Here is a 26,409-nt window from a genome sequence, read left to right as displayed (position 1 = left end):
AAAGATAGACATGTCAGGATACGACTAGAAGACAACGTTACCAAGTGGAAAAAAAAGGGGGGGGGGTACAAATAATAGAGTCAGAAAGAATCTATCCACTGAATTCTGCCTGGCTATCTAGAATATCTCCCACCAGCTGTCAATCTATGGTGGATACTGATAACACCTAGCGCCAAAAGACTACTAACAAAAGCAAGAAAACTCTGGAGTTGTCCTCTAAATTTCCTTTCTCCCAAAGCAGAGTTTTTAACCTATCTCTGCCCCTTAAAATCTAGTACAGAGGCCACAGTTCAACTGATCAACCTTAAAATTTTTTCCCTATTTCATCACACACTTTATCTCACAACAGTTTACAGAGAAAACAGATTTCACAATGAGAGAATAAAATAATCACAAGTCAAAGACCTGACCCTGGCTTTCACATGATGAAACCTTTAGAAAAGATCTGAAGTTATAAAAATTACTGTTAAAATAAATATGTAAGTTTTGTAAGCAGCATTTTTAAATAGTATTATTTACTTAGGGAGACGTGTTTTCCTGTGTGTGTGTTTTTTCTTTTTTGGCGGAGCCACACAGCTTGTGGGATCTTAGTTCCCCGACCAGGGACTGAACCTGGGCCCTAGCAGTGAATGCGCCAAGTCCTAACCACTGTACCGCCAGGGAATTCCCTCTAGTGTTTTATACATAATATCTTGATCCACATCCATTGTCTTGTTTACTATGAGTAAATTTTACAGGCCAAAAAAGAAAAGAAAAATTCATGGTACTTTTTTCCCTCACTCCCCTCCAAAGACCTCAATCTGGCCCAAAAATGAGGACTTCAAAGTTTCTAACTGTACCAAACACAATAATTTTATGTATTAAAACAAGTGATTCTTAATATGTTTATATTCTTAAGGTAGAAAAGACAAATACAGAGGACTTCCCTGGTGGCCCAGTGGGTAAGACTCTGGGCTCCCAATGCAGGGGGCCCAGGTTCTATCCCTGGTCAGGGAACTAGATCCCACATGCATGTCAACTAAAGATCCCGCATGCTGCAACTAAACATGCCACAACGCAGATCCCTCGTGCTGCAACTGAGATCCGCCCCCCGCCCCCGGCACAGTGATTCTCCACAGAGAGATATGCCTCCCACTCTTCAATTATATTACACTCTCTACACTCTCTACTGCTGCTTGAGCAAGTGGCCACTACCTATTGCCATGTGTTTCTCAGCAGGACAGCTGAGCTGAGATTCACTGCTTGAGCTGAGATTCACTGCTTTACCTGAGTGCAAATCTGAAGAACTTCGTGGTCTTCCCTCATTCAATCAACACAGAAACTTCATATACCTCCTGGGAAAGGGGCATGAAAAACACAACAGTCTGTGCCCTAGCATAGTTCAGTCCAGGAGGTTCAGCTCAACACCAAAACCAGTTACAGTACACTCTGATGACTGTAGGAGAGGTAATTTGTGGGTGGCCCACACTGCAAAATAGCAACTACCCTAATGCAGTTCCCTAAGGCTATTCATTATACCACGTATCCAGACCAACAGAACTGTGTATGATGAGTGCCAATTCCAAGTTGGGTCACTGGTTTAGGACCCCTTGGTATGAACAGGTTTTGCCATTTAACATCAACTGTGGTTTGCTAACTGACCTGGATAAAACTGGTCAAAAAGTCAGATGTGATTCCGTATGATGTGGCTCAGCACTAGAGCCCAGAGTAAGCCTTCACAGCACAGCACAACCAGATTTTAGATCTTAGAGCTCTGCTAAGGACTGACCCAGAGTCTGACTTGCCCACCTAGCGAAGAACAAGCCAAGCACCTCGATTCTCCTTTCAGCTTTTACCCATCAGCCTATCATTAGAAAAGCCAACACAAGATTTTACAGATCTATAATATCTATAAATTTACAAATTTATCTATAAATTATAAAATTAATATCTATAATTTTACAGATCTATTATAAATCATAATACAGATTTTAAAAACCAACGTTCATGATTTTTAAACAATGTTTAGCCAAATAACGCAAAAGTTACAGGCCTTCCACCTTTGCCCCCTAGACAGATACCATCCAAACCAAACACCTCCCACCTTGGTCTCACTCTACACACACAGCTGCCTACATCTCAAATTCAACAGCTATTCTACCAAATTTAATTACCTTGTCCACAAACCAGATTCCCTTCTATATTCCTTTTCCTCTATTACTTTATTTTCCCAGGGACCAAAATTTTCTAATTCAATCACCAATTCTGTGCATTTCTGGGTCCCATCCCATCTTTTCCACTGCTCACACCAGGGCTGTTACAGTAGTTATCGAATTAGTCTCAGCCCTCACCAACTCCAATTTCTTTTTTTCTTTTTTTTTTTTTTAATTTATTTATTTTTTAATTTATTTATTTTTGGCTGTGTTAGGTCTTCGTTGCTGCGTGCGGGTTTTGTCTAGTTGCGGCGAGCGGGGGCTACCCTTCGTTGCGGAGCACGGGCTTCTCATCACGGTGGCTTCTCTTTTTGCGGAGCACCGGCTCTAGGCATGCGGATTTCAGCAGTTGCAGCACGCGGGCTCAGTAATTGTGGCTCGTGGGCTCCAGAGCACAGGCTCAGTAGTTGTGGCGCACGGACTTAGTTGCTCCGCGGCATGTGGGATCTTCCCAGACCAGGGCTCGAACCTGTGTCCCCTGCATTGGCAGGCAGATTCTTAACCACTGCACCACCAGGGAAGCCCTCCAATTTCTTATTGCCAACTCAACCTTCCCAAAACACCACTAGATAAAAGCCACTCCATACTTACACAATAAAAACTCCTGCTGCCTACTGAATTAAACCTTAGCCTGGTATCCAAGGCCCTTATCTTTATGACAATGTCCTTTTTCCCCAGCTTTATTCTAAGGCCACAGGATTAGGGGCTTATGCATTCAATAACTTTCTTCTGACGCTCTATCATATGCCAAATTCTAGGAACTGGGATACTGAAATGAATAAAATTTGATCCCCACCTCCAAGACTCCAAGCAAACAGGAAACAAATATAGTACCTTAAGTAATAGACACATAAGATAAAAAGTGCCCTAAGTGCCAAAGAAGCCCCCTATACCTCATATTTCTTAGTACTGCTCACCTACACATAGTAGATGCTTACGAAGTAGCACTGATGATTGTTCCAATAAACCAAAGACCTATGATCAATATGCTCAATAAATTTCTGTTGACAAATTCCACCTCCCCATTTCTACTATGGTAAAGAACTGTGGAACACTGGCTGCCTGTCCTGGAAGGGTCAAGGGGAAGCACAACTGAGAGCACAGATTTGCAAGCGTGCGTGTGACTGACTCGTTTCTGAAGAACAGAAGCACTAGAGGCCTCATGAAAGACGTCAGTTCTTTTTGCTGGTCAGTACTCAGATACCCGCAACATAAAATAAACCTTTGCAAATTCAACCTATACCCAATTCCAAAGAATAGCCGGATGAAAACATTCTAACCCTTTCATCACCATCAGGAAGTCAGCAAACACAGCTAAACTCTCTTCTCAGTAAAATATGCTGTGATTCCAGCTTTAGTCTTGGATTAGTAAAAGCAAGCATGTTAAAATTAACCAAATGAAACAAGTGCTTAGAACAAGAGAACAAAGATGATTAAAACTTAAAAGCCACAACCACTCCTCTCTATACAAAACATTAGATATATCAGTTCCATTTCAAATTTCACTTGAGCAGCTGATTTTTTATCAACTTCCTACTACTTTCAACCATAACATCTTAAAAACAAAAGTCACCAACACCCAACAGGAAAAGCTCTAAAATACGTATTCGGGCTATAAACAGCTCAAACAGACCTTAAAAGATTATATGTTAAGAGCAAAAAAGTATACTCAGAAATGCAACGTGCACATTAGAACAAGCTTAAGTCTTTTTTTAAATGAATTGGTCCTTTGCTCTTTAGCGCCAGAACGATAAAATGACTCAGTGACAACATTACAACAATCATCCTTTAAAACAGTGGTCCCCAACCCTTTTGGTACGAGGGACCAGTTTCATGAAAGACAATTTTTCCACGGACAGGGGCGGGGCGGGGGGGTGGGGTATGGTTCAGGTGGTAATGCGGGCGGCGGGCAGCAGGGAGTGGCAGATGAAGCTCACCTCCTGCTGGGCAGCCCAGCTCCTAACAGACCACAGCCCGGTACCAGTCCGCGGACCAGGGGTTGGGGACCCCTGCTTTAAAACAAGTGACTGTTTAGTTTAGACCAAATGAAATCTTTAGCAATTAAGGCTTTTAAAGACATTCACTGAAAGCAGATATCCTAAGTGGACAGTGATTATACAGAGTTTCAAAGCTGAAATAGTGAACTTTTTTTACCTGATGTTCTGCATGAATGTTATCCCCAGTAGGCCATCGATGTTTGCTATTATTATAGCCGCCTCCACCACTTCCTCCTCCCCCAAGCTGCTCACCATGCTGCCTCTGAAAGAAGTAGTCCACCATAGCGTCGTCCTGGGAACGGCCTGCAACTCCTATGGATCCTGGGACAGGGCTGGAGTGTGTCCCAGCTGCAAGAGCCTGATTTGCAGCTGGTTGTGGCTGCGCTTGCGACCCTGTTCCAGATGTCAAAACAACAGGCATGTTGGGATTAGCTGGTTCTTGAGGGTGATGTTTCAGGTGGGGGCTGAAAGAGTCCTGCCAAAGCACTGCTTTTCTCTTCAAGACACATGCAACGCTCATTCCACCAACACCTAAGGACAAACAGGTTACAAATGTTTAAAATTTGCCTTTTTTAAAACATAACTTGATATATGCACCAAGATAAAAACGTGAGCCCCCTGGCTTTTGCAATATATCATCTAAAACCAGTTTCTACCAAGCAGCTAAATGTTTTGCAACATATACATAATTTTCTAAACCGAAACTTTGGGCTTCCCTGGTGGCGCAGTGGTTAAGAATCCACCTGCCAATGCAGGGGACACGAGTTCAAGCCCTGGGCAGGGAAGATCCCACATGCCGCGGAACAACTAAGCCCGTGCGCCACAACTACTGAGCTCTAGAGCCCGAAAGCCACAACTACTGAAGCCCACGCGCCTAGAGCCCATGTGTGGCAACAAGAGAAGCCACCTCAATGAGAAGCCCGCGCACTGCAACGAAGAGTAGCCCCAACTCGCCGCAACTAGAGAAAGCCCGCATGCAGCAACGAAGACCCAACGTAGCCATAAATAAATAAATAAAATAAATTTAAAAAAAAAAGGATCCTTTAAAATGTCCGACATATCCATAGGATGCTCTAAAAAAAAGCTTAAATAAAGCCCTCTGACTAAGAACAGCAACAGAATGTTCCTAGCCTGAAACTCCTTCTCAGCTGCTGTACATGGAGAAAATAAACTTTGCATTTTACCAATAACTTACAATTGTAATTGTAATCACATCTTCATTCTATTAGTACTCTGACTCCTACAGAGTCAGAGATGAGACCAAACCAAATTCAAACACTCACCTTACATAGAAAGTCTCACTGTAAAAAAAGAAATGCTTCAATACAATAATAATTGTATGGCAAATATATTGCAAACATTTTTTTCTAATCATTCCTATTTTACAGATAAAAACACTAAGGTAGGGAAGAAAAGTTATGTGATGTGCCGGAGGTCATTCAGCTAGTGAGCTGTGAAAGAGGGATTCAAACCCAAATCTGTATGCACCCAAGCCTAGTTCTTTCTACCAACCCCCTTGCTACCACACCCCAGTAAACCAAAACAGATACTATTTCTCTCACTAGAGTCTGCTATTCTTCTCTGGAAGGATCAACAAAGAATCTCCAAAATGTTACTATGAAACATTACTAATACGTTTCTTAAAATCAAAAACTACATTTGTAGAAAACATAGAACAGCCTACGGGTGCTTAAGAAAAAAAAAATGCTTCAAAATAATGTTACCAACTAGAACATACCTGTCCAGAGCCACTAAAGTCTAATTTCAAGGCTATCAACCTAACAGTCCACCACTACAAATGCCTTATCTCTCTTCAGCCCTACAGTGACATTTCAAAAACAGCCTCAAAAGATTTATAAGAAATCTATTAAACTATTTCTCTTCATAGAATAAACATCCTGGACTTCCCTGGTGGTGCAGTGGTTAAGAATCCGCCTGCCAATGCAGGAGACACGGGTTCAAGCCCTGGTCCGGGGAGATCCCACATGCCACAGAGCAACTAAGCCCATGCACCACAACTATTGAGCCTGCACTCTAGAGCCTGTAAGCCACAACTACTGAGCCCCCGTGCCACAACGACTGAAGCCCGCACGCCTAGAGCCCATGCTCCGCAACAAGAGAAGCCACTGCAATGAGAAGCCCGTGCACCGCAACAAAGAGTAGCCCCCGCTCGCCGCAACTAGAGAAAGTCCATACGCAGCAACAAAGACCCAACGTGACCAAAAAATAAATAAATAAAATTTTTAAAAAAGGAATAAACATCCTGATAAAGAAGCATTCGCTTCTCACAACTAATTCATGTTCTGAAAACAGGAGTAAGAAGATTTGTAATTTGTTCAAAGCCTAATTTGGAAATGCCTAGTTTCAGTTAACAATTCCAATCCATCAGAACTTTACTGGAGTAGTCCAGCTTTCTAGACTTCGGTTTCTGCTTTCATGAACAGAATCATGTTCATGCTTAAATACCAAAACCGGAAAGTCATAGTTGTGTTTACCATTGGTACTAGCAAAGTCCTAACCAGTCTAATGCCTTCCTGTTTGATTTTCAAAAGAACTCACTGCCCTCTTATTACCAATAGTAGCCAGTCCCATTTTCTTCCACAAGGGAGTATCAAACCGTCTTTGTTGTAGAGCTAACCAGGAGTCCTAAAACTCAAGTTTTACCACTTAACTACAACCTCCCTGAACCTGTTTCCTCATCTAGAAAATGAAAGAAATTCTTTCTCTGTGACTCACAAGTTTGTTTTTTTTTTTAATCAAGATAATAGATATAAAAGTTTTTGGTAAATTCAAAGTCACCATGCTGAGGCCCCAGGAATTCAGTTACCACCAGTTAAAGCAATGGAGCTCCAGTCCCTAAGAGGATTCCTAAAATAGCAAATGCAACCTTTTCCGAAATAAAAGATTTGCCTTAATACTTAATTAACAAAGAACTTCCGAATGAAAAAGGTATTCACCACTGAAACACACCCGACCACAACTTCATTCTATCAAGGCATGGGGGGGAGGGTTCCTATAAAAATGTTCAAACAAAACAATTGGCTTTTGTAAAGCTATCTGTATCCCCTGAGACTTCCTGCTTTACCTAATGAGGCAAGGCAGTTTCTCAAACAAGAGAAAATCTGGCAGAAGGGACATTTTGAAAGTGAGCAAATACCTAAGCAATTAACAAGTGTCTTGGGTAGTTTTGTAATATCTTGGCAACTACAACATAAAAATTAAGAAATCAGTCACTTAAATAATAGAAAACATTTAAATTGCTGATGCCTTTTAAAGAACTCTTAAACCCACTAAAAAGTTATGTGTTAGCACTTGAAATGTGACTTTTCTTTTTACAAATGGTACATTATAAAAATAAGTATTTTTAAGCAACTAAAAATAAGTGCTGATTCTAGTTTTCCACAGTTTTCAAACTGTTTACACCAAAGTTGTTTTTGTTTTGTTTTAGTATCACTAATAGGCTTTATTTCAAACAAAGGAACATGATCTAATCTATCTCCACTGCTCACCTTTTATTTACTAAAATGCTCTCTGGTTTAAAAGGTGTTTATTTTTACCACACTGGAAAAAAAAAAAAATTCTGTGGTCATAAATTTATTTTAAAGCAGTTCATCTCAAACCCAAACTAAACTTCAAACACAACTTCAAAAAGCCGTGGCCTTGAACAAAATGAATCCAACTGTGGCGAAGGCAAAATGCTCAGTTCAAAATCCAGTATTTCCCAAAAATCCAGATAAAGAATCAACAGCACCCAAGAGTGTTTTATAAAGTTAAAACTAGCAACGGGTCAAAATGTTTATTTTGCTTACTAAAACTGCATCGGGAGCCACCCACCTCTGTCTTGGTGAGTTTTGATTTTTTTTTCATAAAACAAACAACAAGCTAAAACCACAAGCCTACGGTTTCAGCAATAACTGACTTTAAAAGAGAATCCCCAAAAAGCCTCATAAAATCCCATTCTTAATCTCAGGCAGAGTAGGAAGTGAACGAATTGATACAACTAAGAACAGTGTTCTCTTAATTGGACAATGAAGAGTAACAACCTTTCAAGTTACGGGGAGGATAAAACCTTTCCTGATAATGTGGGGGAGGGGGGAATATAGTGGCGGGGGGGTGGGGAGTACGGGAGCGTATTCCTCACTTGACGTGGGAGTGGTACCGACAAGTATTAACAAACGATCTAGGTTTACCAAGGACGTCCATGAGGACTAAAACTATCTAGTATTGTGTATCTGTTTACCTACTACGAAGACATGAACCCTTCTTAGAGTTAAGACAGACACGCACCAACACAGGGAGGCTCAAAGAGGAAGAACCCACCAAAAACAAGCTCTCACAGAAACAAAAGGCCACAAGTACCCAGGAGCCTAAAAAGCGATCTGAAACTTCCTGATCGCCTACTTCTCCACATTTAAGGCTCGCAAAGTTCCCCCATCGTGGATCTCGCCTGCAGACGAGGGCCACGGCTGCTTCTAAAGCGATTTATTGTTCCTCCTGCTTCGGCGCTGCCACGGAAGCTCAAGAAGTCGAAGAAATCCACAGTGGCACAGAATTACACTTCATGGCCACACAGAAGACTCGGGGCTTCGCAAACCCATCAAAAAAGCAACCCGAATGGCAACATCAATCTTCAGGGGCTCCAACGGGGCCGAGCAGAAATGCAGAGACACGTCTATGCCCTGGGCCCGGGCCTAAACCCCCGGCATTTTCCTCGCTTCGACCCCGCTCCCCACCCCCTCCCTCCTTTGATAACAATAGGGGCCTTGCTGCTGACTCCAAAACATGTACGAGGAAGAGCAAGAAGCCTCAGCCAGGGCCCCGGCGGCTTTTCCAAAGCCCTTCTCACCCCCCCAGCCGCTCTGAAACACCAATACAAAGGGATAATCTGCTCGCTGGGGGTCCGGAGCAGCGTTTGGGGCTGGCGGGGTGCGGATACTTACGGGCGGAGCGGTAGGATGAAGATGGATTTCAGCCCCCCGATCTTCTCTCTCCGGCGCTCTCGCTCCCCCTTACCTTTCACTCCGACAACATGGCGGCCCACTGGGGACTGGGCTGGCGCTGTGCATCATGGGATAGGCTCGGGCCCCGGCCCTGGCTGTGGCAGCGGCATGTGCGGAGAAGGCAGGCGGCTCTGGAACAGGTTGCCTGGTTGCCATGCCAACCCAGGGCCTGTGTGAACTTGGGAAACTCGCAGGCAACACTACCGCTGCGCGCGCGAGTGGCCGCCCGCGAGAGGAGCGCGCGCCGTCCCCTCGCGGGCCGCCGCGGGCAAAAGGCGGGGTCCCGCGGGCCCGCACTGGAGCGCCCGCGGTGCCCGGTTCCCGGCCCAGCACCGCACGGAGCTGGGCACGCGGTGTCAGGGTAGTGACCTTAGCCGAGGCGCCACCCGCCTCCGCGCCCTCCCTATTTCACCTCCAGATTGTAACGGCCTGCAGGATTAATGGACGCTTATTCCAAGGCTCTGGCGGGACAGGAGCTGGATTCAAACCCCTTTGCTGCAACTTTCTGGCTTTGTGGACTTACTTAATCTTCCTGCTTCCATTGCCCCATTTGTAAAATGAAAAGGAAAATGAGAATTGCTACTTAACTCTGCCCTGAGGATTAAGTGGATAATATGGCTTATTATTCCATTTAATAATGTGAAATGCTTAGTACAGTGCCTGGTACTTGTAAATAGGCCCACTATAGAATTTGCGGGGTCTAGCGCAGAATGAAAGTGTGAGGGCCCCTTGTTCAAAATTGTTAATGAATTTCAAGTTGGAGATAGCAGAACATTAAACCCAAATCAAAGATGCAAAGCTGACCTCGTTTGTAAGCACTCATTCAGTGTTAGCCGTTGTCATTCTGTCCAGTTCCAAAAATGAATAGAAATTGAAAATGGCCATTTGATGAAAGTGACTTTTCAAAATCAGTAGTATTTCATAAGATATAGTTTATATATAAAACTAAACCCAAGATGGATTGAAAACATAAGCAAACCACAACACTATAAAAGACCAGAAGAGGATATAGGGGGAGAAAGCTTTTTAACTAGAGAGGGGAAATGTTTATAATGAATCAAAATCAATAAATCCCTTTAAATATTGAAGGAAAATTAAACATTTATATAGTAAGAGTGCCACCATCAATGAATAAGTGAGAAAATAGCTTTAAAATATTGTAATACTCGTGGTAGACAAATGGTTAATCTTCATGATAAATACTGAAATTCTCTAATCAGTTAAAAAAGAGCAATCCAGACATAGAAACCAAACTTATGTTTACCAAAGGGGAAGGGGGGGAAGGGATAAATTAGGAGTTTGGGATTAACACATACACACTGCTATATATAAAATAGATAACCGGGAGTTCCTGATGGCGCAGTGGCTAAGACTCCCTGCTCCCAAGGCAGGGGGCCCAGCTTTGATCCCTGGTCAGGGAACTAGATCCCACATGCCGAAACTAGGAGTTCGCATGCCCCATTGAAAATCCCGCACGCGGGAACGAGGACCCGGCACAGCCAAATAAATAAATTAAATTAGATTATAATGATGGTTGCACAACTCTGACAATATGCTAAAAACCACTGAACTGTGTGCACCTTAAATGGTGAAGTTTATATTATTTGAAATATATCTGGACTTTCCTGGTGGTTAAGAATCCGCCTGCCAATGCAGGGGACACAGTTTCGACCCCTTGTCCCAGAAGATCCCACATGCCGCGGAGCAACTAAGCCCCTGCGCCACAACTACTGAGCCCGCGAGCCATAACTACTGAAGTCCACACGCCCTAGAGCCCGTGTGTGGCAACAAGAGAAGCCACTGCAATGAGAAGCCCATGCAACGCAACAAAAAGTAACCCCCTCTTGCTGCAACTAGAGAAAGCCCGCATGCAACAACAAAGACCCAACTCAGCCAAAAATAAATAAATATTTTTAAAAAGAAATATATCTCACTAAAGCTATAAAAATGAGAAAAAGTGAATAATAAAAAGAAATACAACTTTGAAATATAATATTTTCATCTATTAAATACACTGGCAAAAATTTAAATGATCATTAATACCCTGTTTTGGCAAGTTTTGTGAGAAAATCAGCACTCATATTGTTTATATTGTTTGAGGAGATATTCCTTTTTTATGTTATTTTTTATTTAAAAGATAAAAGGGTGAGATTTTTATTTCTGAAAAAGAAGATAAGACTTGGAAGTTAAAGATCTGCTACTTCCAGGCTATGTGACCTTGGACAAGTTCCTGAGTGTCAGCACCCTCATTTGCAAAATAAGGGTACATACTCACAGGACTGTTACAACGGTTAAATAAACTAACATATATAAAGTGCCTGACAGAGAATTAGCACTCAATAAATGTAGCTGTTTTATTGTAGTTATAGTCTTGTATTCATTTCTGAATCCCCAGAGAGCAGCTTAGTGCAAGGCACAGAGTCATTGCTCATTAAGTGTTTGTTAAATGAATGAATTCAACAGCCATTTAGAGTGATAACTCTCAAATCCAATGGTCCTAAAAGTAATATGTTGTATTCAAAGATCCCAGCTCTTAAGCCAGACCAGAAATTACTTCCTTACCTCTCTGAGCCTCCAGTTTTCTCCCACGGAACATAACGTTAATATAACAGCACTAAATGAAATAAAGCAGATAAAGCATTTAGCCCCACGGGGCCAGGACAGTGGAATGTGCTGAGTAGCCATATTAGAAAAACATATAAGAGGAGGAAACTTAGCAGACATGAGAAAATTACAAAATTTCCAGAACTTTACCAGGCTCTGTGCTCCATGATGTCATTCTGAGATCCATGATTAGCTCAATTTTAAGCTTTAGCTTTCATTACTCAGTCAGAGATTCCATTATCAGTTTAGCCACAGTCATGAGGTATCACACCCCATCCAGGCCTCTCCTCCATCCAAAGCCCAACAGAATACCAGCCAGCCATCCTTGCTTTCCCTTAAGGAATTACTCTCAAAAAACCTTAGGCCCCCGCCAGGCCCCAAAAATAACTCTATCAGAACATCACCTGCAACAAACTCATGAGACATCCTATTAGCAAATGCTTGCCTGTGTGCCATGCACTATAAGACTTTTACATACATTATTTCATTTAAAACTCCCCAAATACCTATGGCATGAGCAACATTATTATTCCCATTTAAAAATGAGAAAACTGGGACTTCCCTGGTGGTCCAGTGGCTAAGCCTTCACGCTCCCAGTGCAGGGGGCTCGGGTTTGATCCCTGGTCAGGGAACTAGATCCCACATGCATGCCGCAACTCAGAGTTCACATGTCCCAGCTGAAAGGATTCCGCATGTCACAACTAATGATCCCGAATGCCACGACGAAAGAACCCGAATGCCACAACTAAGACTCGGTGCAGCCAAAATAAAAATAAACAAATAAATATTAATTTTTAAAAAATAAAAATGAGAAAACTGAGACTTGGGAGGTTATGGAACCAGATTAGTATTTATCCAAGGGTGTTATCTAAGGCTATTTGCTGAGAGTTGTCTGTTCAGGAGGTTGTCGAAATCATCCCTAAATCTTGAAAATCTCCACAATTCAACTGATTAAACCCAGGCATAACAGATAATGTAATCAATCTTTGGGAGTTTTCAAAAACCAAGAATCTAATCAAACTGACCTGGGATGAGGATTAGGGTGAATTTGGGAAGGGTGTTTTAATCTAATCAGTAATCCATTCCATTGTAACCTAATCAGACAAAGAGAGATCTCAGACAGAAACATTTAGTGAAGGCCATTCAAGAATGCCTTTGTTCAAGAATTTCAAATGTTACCTCTTCCTTCGTGTGGAAGTGGTTCTCCACGTATGGTCTGAGGCTCACCAGTGAGTCAGCAAACTGGCCATGCTGACAGCTGAGAACAAATCCTGGAGTGGACAAATGCTGTTCAATTCCACAGACCTTCACTCTCTCTTACAGCCAACTGCTATGGGGTGGTAAGTGTTACTATAATATTGTATTTGTAAACTGAATATAAAGCATTCTCAAGCAAAGTTGGGACACCCCCAATTTTCTGGAAAGATGCTTTGTTATCAGTGTTGATTTGATTTGCTTTTTCAACTGTGTTACACCTGTGTTTTTGTATATTTGTAGACTCTCCCTTGGGTGGCACTTCCACTCTTTGTTTTGGTACTTGGGTAATTGTTACACTGTTAACATTTCCATTGTCATTCTGTTTTTTAGCAAATCTTGGTTATGAGAGTGCTTTTCCCATAGGAACGGAGGAGGGAGGGAGGGTTTGGGCTTCCAGCATTGGTGACTAAGTAATTCCGATCAACTCTCCCACTGAGGAAAACTAGAAAACTGGAAAAATCTGAAAATCTCGTCTTGAAATCATTGGAAAGTTAACAAGTTAGTGAAGAATTACTGAGCCAGGATCTGGGAAAGGAGAGAGATTGAGGAATGTAAGCCCCATAAATAGGACTACTTTTCCAGGTGGGGCATTTCTTGAGACGTAGTTTTCCTGAGAGGTAGCTAAGAGACAGAATGATGCTTACAACAGCCTTGGGTACTTAGCAGAACAGAGATTGGAGATTGGAGTCCAGAACCTGCTAAGAGAGAAAGCACCTAGTAAACAGCTCTCACTTTGGATTGGGATCCCAAAAGACTGTACCCTAAAAGCAAAGGTGAATAGAGTAGACAAGCTCTTACAAAGATTGAAACTCAACTTCAAAACATCTCAAACACTGAAATTGTCTTAAAGTGATCCCAGAGTGCCAGTGCCCAAGTACCTGGCAGAAAACAAAGTGAGGGACTTCCCTGGCGGTCCAGTGGTTAAGACTTCGGCTTTCAATGCAGGGGGTGCAGGTTCCATCCCTGGTCGTGGAGCTAAGTTCCCACATGCCTCACGGCCAAAACACCAAAACATAAAACAGAAGCAATATTGTAACAAATTCAATAAAGACTTACTTAAAAAAAAAAAAAGTGGTCCACGTTAAAAAAGTCTTTAAAGGAAAAAAAGAAAAGGAAACAAAGTGAATCCTCTCTAAAGATATCATTATCTAGGCCTCAAATTATTTCTATGAACACATGCAAATATAATATTCAGTGAACAAACAAAAATAATCACGCATACTAGGAGACAAGATAACATGAACAAAAAATAGCAGCAATGAAAGACAATTAAAAAGCAGGCAAAAGAACCTCATATTGAAGTCATCAAATTGTTTGTTGTGTTCAAGAAGATAAATGGAAGATGGATAATTCTGACAGAAAACTGGAAAGTACAGACAAAAGCCAATTCTATGACAGGAAAATATAATAGAAATTAACAACCCAATGGATTGGGATTAACAGCAGATTAAATAAACACCACTGAAGAGAGAATTAGTAAACTTAGAGGTGGGAAGAAAATATCCAGAATGAAACATAAAGAGGCAAAAGGGTAGGAAAGAGAGAAAGGATAGAGTTATAGAGGAGAGAATGAGACTGTTTAACATACAGGGCACTGGAAAACTGAAAGGACAGGAAGGAAAGAGTGGGGCAGAAGAAATACTTGACATGAAAGGGCTAATTTACCAAAAATAATGAAAAAATAAAGCCACAGAGTCAAGAAGCACTATGAATTGTAAATAAGAAAAACCTGAGGAAAATTAAAACTGGTATGTAGGTGAGGGTTGAGAGGATGGTGACTGTCTTTTCACCCATCCTCCAGAGACATGGGGTCAAATCAGGGAAGTGGGAAAGCCTCAATGAAAACAAAACTGAAGCAAATTCAATACATGCGAGAAACGGAGGAAGCAAAGTATAGTTTTGACAAAAAAAAAAAGAAAGGAAGAAAGAAAGAGAGAAAAAGAAAAGCTAATACCAAAGAAAAAGAATTAGAAAGTTTATTAATAAAATCCCAGAAGTAAAATTCTAGACAATATGTTCATAAATGACCTCACAGAGGAATCCAATGGCATATGAAAAAGATGTAAAAGCACTGGCTTGTTAGGAGATGTCGGTATAGATAGATTTTAGAAACTGATAGAAATTAAATAAACATGAGTATGAGTTTTAAGGTTAAGACAATTCCCAAAAAATAAAATAGCATTTATAACTTTCAAACTAGCAGAAGAAAATCTCATCATGCAAAGTACAAATATATATATATACATATATATATTCCTATTTACTACGCAGGAAATAGGAAATACAAAATAATATAGCAGGAAAAAAGTCTTAAGAGTAATTCCAATAAATATTGAAAGATTTGGGAATTCCCTGGTGGTCCAGAGTTTAGGACTCTGCACTTCCATTGCAGGGGGCCTGGGATTCCATCCCTTGTCGGGGAGCTAAGATCCCACAAGCCAAGCACCAAGTGGCCTAAAAAAAAAATCTGAACAGCACAAAAAGCTCAACTTACTGGCTATATGTAGAATTCTATTCTCAACCAACAGAAAATCATACTTTTTAAACATACATAGTACATGTTTAAAAATAGAACATGCATAATACTATAAAGGAAGCCACAACAAATTCCAAAAAATCAATATCATAATAGACCATGTTCTCCAAACATAAGATGCAAAAGTTAAAACTTTTTTATTGTTGAAAACTACAAATCCTATAAGTTGGACACTATAAGATTACATTTTTAAGTAACCACTGTGTTTTTTTTAAATGTAAAGGAAATTACTTAGAAACAAATAATAAGGAAAACACTGTGTCAAAATTTGTGGGACAGAGCAAAAACAGTATTGGAAGGAAGTATATATTGACAATTTTATTTATTTATTTTTAAAATTTATTTTATTTATTTTTGGCTGTGTTGGGTCTTCGTTGCTGCACACGGGCTTTCTCTAGTTGCGGCGAGCGGGGGCTACTCTACATTGTGGTGCGTGGGCTTCTCATTGCAGTGGTTTCTCCTGTTGTGAAGCATGGGCTCTAGGCACGCAGGTTTCAGTAGTTATGGCACTCGGGCTCAATAGCTGTGGCTCGCAGGCTCTAGAGCTCAGGCTCAGTAGTTGTTGCGCACAGGCTTAGTTGCTCTGTGGCATGTGGGCTCTTCCCCAACCAGGGCTCGAACCCATGTCCCCTGCATTGGCAGGCTGATTCTTAACCACTGTACCACCAGGAGAGTCCCTATAACTTTTTCTTATACCTTTAGATAATTTTGTATCTAAAGATCTTATACCTTATTAGATTTACTCCTGTATCATAGTTCTGTTGCTATTTTAATGTTTTCTTTTTATAATTACATCATATGAAGTTACTGGTGTATAGAAGAGCAATTGGCAATTTTGTATACAGACCTTATAATCAACTACCTTGCAATATTCTTCTATTACTCTAGTAAATTGTCTAGAGATTATTGTGTTTTTTAATGAAAATAACCATGTCATATGAGTATAATGGCAATTTTATCTCTTCCTTTACAATAGTTATGCCATGAATCTCTTACTATTTTCTTATTGCACTGGCTAGGGCCTCCATCACATTGTTGAGTAGAAATAGCAATAGTTGGCATGCATATCAGGTCTATAATTTTAAAGGGAATGCTTTTAAAGCTTCCACATTTATGATAACATTTATTGTATATTTTTTATAGGTGCTTTCTTCGGGTTACCATTCTATTTCTAATTTATGTTCAATTTTGTCAAATACTTTTCCTGCATTTATTGAAATGTTCATATGGATTTCTTTTTCCTCCTTAATCTGTTGTTATAGTAAATGACATCTATAGATATTCTAACATGTATATATATTATTCCTGTGATGACCCCAACCTGGTCATTGTATTTGTTTCTTTTATTCATTATCAGATATTATTCACTAATATTTTGTTTAGCATCTTTGCACCTATATTCACAAGTAAAATGGATTTGTAATATCTTTTCCCTGTTTTAACTTTATCTGAATTTGGTATCAGGTTATACTGGCCTCATCGAGTTGGCAGGAGGTGGGTATTCCCTCTTTTTCTGTGCTCTGGAAGAGGTTGTATAAAATGATCTGTGTATAAGAATAATCTGTGGCTTGAAAGTTGACAGAATTTGCCTGTAAAGCCATCAGGGCCTGGTGTTTTCTTTGTTGGAAGTTGTTTACTGCTCCAATGTTTAAAAACCTTTCATTATGAAATAATGATAGATTCACAGGAAGTTGCAAAAAACTGTACTGGAAGATCCTCTTTACCCTTCACACCCAGTTGTCCCTAATGGTAACATCTTGCATAACTATAGTACAATATCAAAACCAGAAGATTGCCCTTGGAGCAACCCACATGGCTTACTCAGATTTCACCAGTTTTACATGCACTCATTTCTGGGTGTATGGGTGTACACTTTTATACAATTTTATCCCATGTGTGGACTGGTGTAACCACCACCACAATCAAGGTACAAAACTATTTCATCACCACAAAGATCCTTCTACTCCCCCTTTACAGCTATAACCACTCCTCCCCCCACCCCTTTTCTAACTGCTGGCTACCACTAATCTGTTCTTCATCTCTGTAATTTTGTTATTTCAAGAATGTTATATTGGGACTTTCCTGGTGGTCCAGTGGTAAAGAATCCTCCTTACAATTCAGGGGACACAGTTTTGATCCCTGGTCAGGGAACTAAGATCCCCACGCCGCGGGGCAACTAAGCCCACCCACCGCAACTACTGAGCTCTCGCGCCTCAACTTGAGAGCCTGCACGCCACAACTACAGAGCCCACACACCCTGGAGCCTGCACACCACAACTAGAGAAGAGAAAACCCACACGCCAGAACTAGAGAGAAGCCTGCGTGCCTCAACTAAGACCCCATGCAGCCAAAAATAAATAAATAGATTCAATGAAGAATTTAAAATATATATATATTATATTAGTGGAATCATACAGTATGTAACCATTCAAGGTTGGCTTTTTTCACTCAGCATAATTCCCTTCAGTTCTATCCATGTTGTTGCATGTATCAATGTTCTTTTTCATTGCTGAATTAACTAGTATTCAGTGGTATTGCTGAACCATTGAAGGACATTTTGCTTGTTTCCAGTTTTTGGCTATTACAAGCAAAACTGCTATAAACAATTGTGTACAGATGTTTTGTTTTGTGAACATAATTTTCATTTCTCTGGGATAAATTCTCAAGAGTATAATTTTAATCATTATAAGATTACTTGCCATTTGGGTTTTTCTTGAGTCAATTTTAATTGTTATATTTGCCAGGAAATTATTCATTTCATATAAATTTTGAAATTTATTGGCATAAGTTTACAACAGTTTTCTCTTAATATCTTTTAAATCTAAGTTTTCTCAGTAGTTATAGCCCCTTTATTATTTATAATATTATTTATTTGTGCTTTTCTTTCTATTCTCATTAAATCTCACAAGAGATGTGTTTACTCTGTTAGCTTTTTAAAAAGAAAAACATTTTTTTCTTCCTCTTTTCCATCTGGAACCATGGAGGGTGCAGAAAAGGAGAAAAAGCTTCCTGCTGTGTCAAAAGCCCTTAAGAGTGAAGAAATTTTACAGAGCTGCTGATCAAGCATCTAAGAAAGAAGTTTGCCCAAAAAATTCTTTGAAATGCAAGGAGCAAGCTTACCTTACAAAAAAGCTAAGTACTGTCACAAGGAATATAGGCAGATGTACAGACTGAGATTTGAATGGCTAGGATGACAGGAAAAGCTAGCAACTTCTATCTACCTGAGAAACCCAAATTGGCATTTGTCATCAGTATCAGTGGTATGAGCTCAAAGGTCTGCAAGGAGTTGCAGGTTCTTTGCCTTCACCGGATCTTCAATAGCACCTTCTTTAAGCTCAACAAGGCTTCAGTTAACACTGTGAGGATTGTGGAACCATGTATTGCCTGTGGGTACCAGAATCTGAAGTCAGTAAATGAATTGATCTACAAATGTGAGTTATGGCAAAATCAACAAGAAGTGAATTGCCCTGACATATTAACACATTGATTGCTTGATGTCTTGGTATATTTGGAATCATCTGAATGGAGGATCTGATTCATGAGATTTATACTGTTGGAAAACACTTCAAAGAAGCAAACAACTTCCTCCAGCCCTTCAAATTATCTTCTCTGACAGGCAGAATGAAGAAAAAGACCACCCATTTTGGAAGGTGGAGTTGCTGGCAACAGAGAAGACCAGATGAACAGGCTTATTAGAAGGATGAACTAAGGTGTCTACCATGATTATTTTTATAATCCAGTCAGTTAATAAAAAGTGACTGATTTCAAATTGAAAAACAATTTTTTTACTTTGGGTCTTTTTCATTGATTTCTACCATTCATTATTTTGGTTATTATATCCTTATGTCTATGTTTCTAGGTTTATTCTTTCAATTTTTTCTTTTACATTTAGTTCATTAATTTTATCTTTTATTATTTTCTGATACAAACATTTAAAGCCATACATTTCCCTTGAGACTCTATTTTCTCTGCATCCTACAAATGTTAAATGTAATATCTTTATAATAACTTAGTTCTATGTATTTTTCTATTTCCAATGTGATTTCTTCTTTGACTCATGATTTATTTGTTTCTTTTTAAATTTCTAAATATATTTGTTTTAACTTTTATTTAACTTTAATTTTTTAATTTAACTTAGTGCTGTGTTATTTTATTAAAATGGTTTTTAATTGTGTATCACCCTTGCTGTAATTTTTCAAAAAGAAGTTTCAACTAAACCAAATTAATAAGAACAGGTAGCATATTCTTTCTTTCTTTTTTTTTTTTATAAATTTATTTATTTATTTTTGGCTGTGTTGGGTCTTTGTTGCTGCGCATGGGCTTTCTCTAGTTGCAGTCAGTGGGGGCTACTCTTCCTCGCAGTGCACGGGTTTCTCACTGCAGTGGCTTATCTTGTTGCTGAGCACAGGCTCTAGGCGTGCGGGCTTCAGTAGTTGTGGCTCACGGGCCCTAGAGCGCAGGCTCAGTAGTTGTGGCCCACGGGCTTAGTTGCTCCATGGCATGTGGGATCCTCCTGGACCAGGGCTCGAACACATGTCCCCTGCATTGTCGGGAGGATTCTTAACCACTGCGCTACAAGGGAAGTCCCAGCATATTATTTCTTTTTTTTTTTTCCAGCATATTATTTCTTGATAACTTTTACCTCATTGCATCAAATTTGTGTCCTCTTGAAATGTTTATTCTCTTATTTTTGAAGTTATGTACTAAAGTTCTAAATATTGACTGATTTATACTGTAAGATGTACAGTTTATAAAATGATACTTAATATCCACCCAATATCCAGGATCTAAGATACTGTGTAAATTAAAATAAATGACCACAAAATATATTTATTGGGGAAATAATATTAATAAAACATCCCACTTGTGTTAACTCTGCTTTTTGTTTTGTTTTGTTTTGAATTTTATTTTATTTATTTATTTTTTTATACAGCAGGTTCTTAGTTATCTATTTTATACATATTAGTGTATATATGCCAATCCCAATCTCCCAATTCATCACATCACCACCACCCACCCCCGTGTTATGTTTTTATGATACTTATTTAAATCTGCTGACACTTGTTTTATGGCTAGCTAACAGCTCTATTGAGATAAAATTCACGTACCATACTTGTCAGATGAATAAAAAACCAACAGTTTGATAATACACTGTGTTGATTAAACTGTGAAAAAATCAGCACTCTCATACATCACTGATGGAGCTATAACTTGTCACAACCTCTAATGGAATATAACTGGACAACATCTATAAGAATAACAGATTCATAACATATTCTTGGAATTAGCAATTCCAATCTAACATTTTATTCTACAGAAATATTTGCACATATGTAAAATGGTATAGGTACAGTTACTCACTGAAGCATTTTTTTGTGATAGCAAAAAATTAGAAGCAATCAAATAAAATATTATGTAGCTACCAAAAAAAAATTCACATAACATACAATTCACCCATTTAAAGTGTACAATTCAATGCTTTTAAGTGTATTCACTGATGTCTGCAACCATCATCACAGTCAATTTTAGAGCATTTTCATTACCTCAGAAGGAACCTTTGGGACTTCCCTGGTGGCGCAGTGGTTGAGAGTCCGCCTGCCAATGCAGGGGACGCGGGTTCTGAGCCCTGGTCTGGGAGGACCCCGCATGCCGCGGAGCAACTAAGCCCGTGAGCCACAGCTGCTGAGCCTGCGTGCCACAACTACTGAAGTCCGCGCGCCTACAGCCTGTGCTCTGCAACAGGAGAAGCCACTGCAATGAGAAGCCCGCGCACAGCAACGAAGAGTGGCCCCTGCTCGCCGCAACCGGATAAAGCCCATGTGTAGCAACGGAGACCCAACGCGGCCAAAAATAAATAAATAAATAATAAATTAATTTTAAAAAAAAGGAACCTTGTACCATTAGCTATCATCCTCCTGACCCCCCATTCCTTATCCCCAGTCCTAAGCAACCACTAATCTACTTTCTTCTCTATAGATTTCCATAGTCAGGACTTCTATATGATTGGAATCATATCGTACATGGTCTTTTGTGACTGGCTTCTTTCATTTAGCAAAATGTTTTTAAGGTTCATCCAAAATGTAGTATGTATCAGTACTTTATTCCTTTTATGGCAAAATAAAGTCCTTCCATTGTATGGATAGACCATGTTTTGTTTACCCATTTGTCTATTAATGGGTATTTGGATTGTTTCCAACTTTTGGCTGTTTCTGTGTGGACATACGTTTTCATTTCTCTTGGGTTATACCTAGGAGTGAAATTGGTTGGTTACATGGGAACTCTGTTTATGTTCCTTGTTTGAGGAACTGGCAGACTGTTTTCCAAAGTGTCTGAACCATTTTACATTCCCACCAGCAGTGTCTGAGAGTTCATATTTCTCCACATTCTCACCAACACTTGTGACATAGTTTTTGTAAAAGTTCAAAGAACTTGAGAAAAATATATAAATTCTCTAATAGTTGAATGCCTTATTCTACATATGTCTGTTAGGAAGAGTTGGTTAATCATATTGTTCAAATCTTCTTGAACTCTGCTGATTTTTAATTTTTTATTTTTGTCTTCTTGACCTATCATTAATTGGGAAAGATGTATTGAAATCCTCCCATATGATGGTGAATTTAGCAATTTCTCCATATAGTCTATTAATGCTGACTTTGTGTAGGTTTATGCCATCTTCTTAGGGGCACACATGTTTAAAATTTTTATATGTTATTTGTGAACTGAATTATATAGTGATCCTCTTTATCCCCAATGATGCTTTTTGTCTTAAAGTTTATTTTTCTTCTGACATAAATATATCTTTACAAGATTACTTTTGGTTAAAATTTACCTGAAAGGTCTTTTTTTTCTCTTCCATGGTCTCATGAATTTTGCTTTTTTAATCCAATCTGACAAACCCTGACTTTTACCTGGTGAGTTTTGTCCCTTTTTGCTTACTGCAATTATTAATATATTTAGACATTTCTACCTTCTCTTTTATTTAATTTGACCTCCAAATTAAACCTCTTTGAATTTAAACCTGATATTTATATTGTTCCTCTAAGATGAGAACTTTAGCATGTTTTCATGTTCCTTTGTGTCTCTTCACCCATCATGATGATATTGTCCAAAATTTTAATAGTTGGCCATTATGAAAATATTTTTTCCTTTTTGGGGGAGAGGAAGGTATTCAGTTTTTGTTTTTGTTTTGTTGTTTTAAGACTGTAGCAAGGACTTCCCTGGTGGCGCAGTGGTTAAGAATCCGCCTGCCAATGCAAGGGACACGGGTTCGAGCCCTGGTCCAGGAAGATGCCACATGCCGTGGAGCAACTGAGCCCATGTGCCACAACTACTGAGCCTGTGCTCTAGAGCCCGCAAGCCACAACTACTGAGTCTGCATGCTGCAACTACTGAAGCCCACGTGCCTAGAGCCCGTGCTCCGCAACGAGAGAAGCCACCGCGATGAGAAGCCCTCACACCGCAAGGAAGAGTAGCCCCCGCTCGCCACAACTGGAGAAGACCCACGCTCAGCAATGAAGACCCAACGCAACCAAAAAAAAAAAAGACTGCAGCAAACCTGCAAACCTTTCTATAGACCTTGGTTAACCTTACTTCTTACAGTATCTCTTGGATTTGTTTCTCGAATTCTCTCCAAGAACATTTTTTTTTAATATTTATTTATTTGGTTGTGAGGGCTCCTTAGTTGCAGCTCGCTGGCTCCTTAGTTGTGGCATGCAAACTCTTACTTGCAGCATATGGGATCTAGTTCCCAGACCAGGGATCAAACCCTTGTCCCCTGCATTGGCAGGCAGATTTTTTTTTTTTAATTTATTTATTTTTGGCTGCGTTGGGTCTTCATTGCTGTGCGCAGGCTTTCTCTAGTTGCGGTGAGCGGGGGCTACTCTTCACTGCAGTACTCGGGCGTCTCATTGCGATGGCTTCTCTTGTTGCAGAGCACAGGCTCTAGGTGCAAGGGCTTCAGGAGTTGTGGATCGTGAGCTCTAGAGCGCAGGCTCAGTAGTTGTGGCGCACCGGCTTAGTTGCTCTGCGGCATGTGGGATCTTCCCAGACCAGGGCTCGAACCCGTGTTCTCTGCATTGGCAGGCGGATTCTTAACCACTGCACCACCAGTGACGTCCTGTTTCCCACTATCTTGATTTGATCACTGTGATCCTAACCCCACAAGTGTGGGCCATGACCCCAGATTTCTGCAACGAGTGGCCAGGGGAAAACAACCAAAGTGATGGTGGAGGGGAAACAAAAGCAGAATTTAAACTGCTTTTTACTAATTTATCCTTTCGTAGCCCTACCGGCTACCCTCTGTCTTAGGCTATACACACATGCTTGGATGTACGCACACCAATTAAAAATAGTCTTTCCACAACCTACTGAATGGGAGAAAATATATGCAAATTATATGACCAATAAGGGGGTAATATCCAAAATATATAAACAGCTCATGCAACTCAGCATCAAAAAAACAAACAACCCAATTTTAAAATGGGCAGAAGACCTGAATAGACATTCTTCCAAAGAGGACATATACATGCCACGTGAAAACATGCTCAACATCGTTAATTATCAGAAAAATTCAGGGACTTCCCTGGCAGTCCAGTGACTAAGACTCTGTGCTCCCAATGCAGGGGGCCTGGATTCGATCCCTGGTCAGGGAATTAGATCCCGCATGTTGCAACTAAAGATTCCACACGCAGCAACTAAGATCATCGGCACAGCCAAATAAATAAATAAATGAATATTTTTTAAAAAAGAAAAATGCAAATCAAAACCACAATGAGACATCAGCTTACACCTGTTAGAATGTCACCAAAAAGAAGACAAATACCAAATGCTGGCAAGAATGTGGAGAAAAGGGAACCCTCCTACGCTGTTGGCGGGAATGTAAGTTGGTGCAGCCACTGTGGAGAACAGTATGGAGGCTTCTCAAAGAACTAAAAATAGAACTACCATATGACCCAGCAACTCCACTCTTGGGTATATATCTGAAAACAACGAAAACACTAATTTGAAAAGATACATGCACCCCAATGTTCGTAGCAGCATTATTTACAATTGCCAAGGTATAGAAGCAACCTAACTGTCCATCAACAGATCAATGGATTAAAAAAAGATGTGGTTTATATATACAATGGAATACTACTCAGCCATTAAAAAAATGAAATTTTGCCATTTGCAACAACATGGATGGACTTAGAGGGTATTATGGTAAGTGACATAAGTCAGACAGAGAAAGACAAATACTGTATTATATCACTTATATGTGGAATCTAAAAAATACAACAAACTAGTGTGTATAACAATAAAGAAACATGCTCATAGATATAGAGAACACACTAGTGGTTACGAGTGGCAGAGGGAAGTGGGAAGGGCAAGATAGGGGTAGGATTAAGAGGTACAAAGGATTACGTATGAATAAACTACAAGGATATATTGTACAACACAGGGACTATAGCCAATATTTTATAATAGCCATCAATGGAATATAAACTTTAAACATTGTGAGTCACTATATTGTACACCTGTAACTTACATAATATTGTACATCAACTATACTTCAATAAAAGAAAAAAAAGTCTTTCCAGGGGTTTCTCCCTTTTCTTTTGGTTCCTTATCTTCTGTATCTGTTTCAGCTAGAGTCTCTTCAGGGGTTGACTTGGGGGAAGAAGCAGCAGCTCATGCCATTTTGCCATTTTAGTAAGAAGTGGAAGCACACGTTTAACCTTGATTCCAAACTTGGATTAAGGTAAATTCCTCAAAATTAAACATAGCATGCCATATGACCTTCAATTCCACTCCAAGGTATATACTCAGAAGAATTGAAAGCATGTTCACACAAAAAATCATACTCAAATGTTCACAGCAATACTATTAATAGCCACAAAGTGGTAATAGGTGTTCATTTGATGAATGAATAAACAAAATGTCATTTAGGTTTATCCATACAATGGAATATGATTCAACCATAAAAATGAATGAAGTTCTGATACAATGTGGATGACCTTGAAAACATTATGCTAAATAAGAGAAGCCACAGAAAGCCATATATTGTATGATTCCATTTATATGAAACATTGACTAGGCAAATCCATAGAGACAGAAACTAGACACATAGTTGCCAGGGGCTGGAGAAAGGGAGAATGGGAGTAACTCTTCATGGGTTCAAGGTTTCTCTTTGGGGTGATAGAAATCCGGAATTAAATAGTATAGTGATGGTTGCAAAACCTTGTGACTACTAAAACCCACCGAAATGCATACTTTAAAAGGGTGAATTTCACGGTATGTGAATCATGTCTCAAAAGTACAAATTATTTTCACTTATAAATGGAAACACAAATATGTAAATAAAATATTAGTTAAGCAAATTAAAAATTAGACACTATAGTGTAGCAATTAAGAGTGTGGACTCTGGAGCCAGGCTGCCTGCTACACCCCTTGTTCCACCCCTTCCTGAGTGAACGTCAGCAAATCATTTAACTTCCTTGTGCTTCAGTTTCCCCATCTGACAAATGGGTATAATATGCCTACCTCAAAGGGTTGTCATGAGGATTAAATGCAAAAAAAATTAAGTAGCTAGAACTGTGCTTGTCACATAGTGTTCAATAAAGGTTGCCTATAATTATAATAAAAAATAATACATCTTGGGAATTCACTGGTGGTCCGGTGGTTAGGACTCCGTGCTTTCAATGCCGAAGGCCCAGGTTCAATCCCTGGTCAGGCAACTAAGATCCCGTAAGCCGTGCAACACAACCAAAAAAAACAAAACAGGGGCTTCCCTGGTGGTGCAGTGGTTGAGACTCTGCCTGCCAATGCAGGGCACACGGGTTCGA

The 26,409-nt window shown here is 39.9% G+C and overlaps 1 protein-coding gene, 1 long non-coding RNA gene and 1 pseudogene across 23 annotated transcripts in view; 2 read left to right on the top strand and 1 right to left on the bottom strand.

The window, feature by feature from the left end:
* The window catches only part of PUM1 (pumilio RNA binding family member 1), a 128,253-nt gene extending 118,994 nt beyond the window's left edge, over positions 1-9,259 (bottom strand). For 11 of the 21 annotated variants that reach the window (XM_082410971.1, XM_082410952.1, XM_082410953.1 and 8 more), the window contains exons 1-2: positions 9,130-9,259; positions 4,347-4,720 (exon numbers count right to left, since the gene is read on the bottom strand). In XM_082410971.1, the coding sequence (XP_082267097.1) occupies positions 4,347-4,709 (363 nt within the window). In that variant the 5' untranslated portion in view covers positions 4,710-4,720; positions 9,130-9,259. Of the gene's footprint in view, positions 1-4,346; positions 4,721-9,129 lie in introns of those variants that run through there. The other 10 variants (XM_082410951.1, XM_082410965.1, XM_082410966.1 and 7 more) reach the window with 2 other exon arrangements.
* The window catches only part of LOC309637465, a 606,851-nt gene that overhangs the window by 547,073 nt on the left and 33,369 nt on the right, over positions 1-26,409 (top strand). The gene's annotated exons all lie outside the window — the stretch shown is intronic.
* On the top strand, positions 9,419-25,325 carry LOC309637397 (large ribosomal subunit protein uL30 pseudogene; annotated as a pseudogene). Its single transcript has one exon. The product of its transcript is annotated as a large ribosomal subunit protein uL30 pseudogene (transcript).

The sequence above is a fragment of the Balaenoptera physalus genome (assembly GCF_965194825.1).
Source record: "Balaenoptera physalus genome assembly, chromosome: 1".
Taxonomy (NCBI): domain Eukaryota; kingdom Metazoa; phylum Chordata; class Mammalia; order Artiodactyla; family Balaenopteridae; genus Balaenoptera; species Balaenoptera physalus.
The sequence above is the reverse complement of the archived record's forward strand: the minus strand, read 5'-3'. Positions and strand labels throughout refer to the sequence as shown.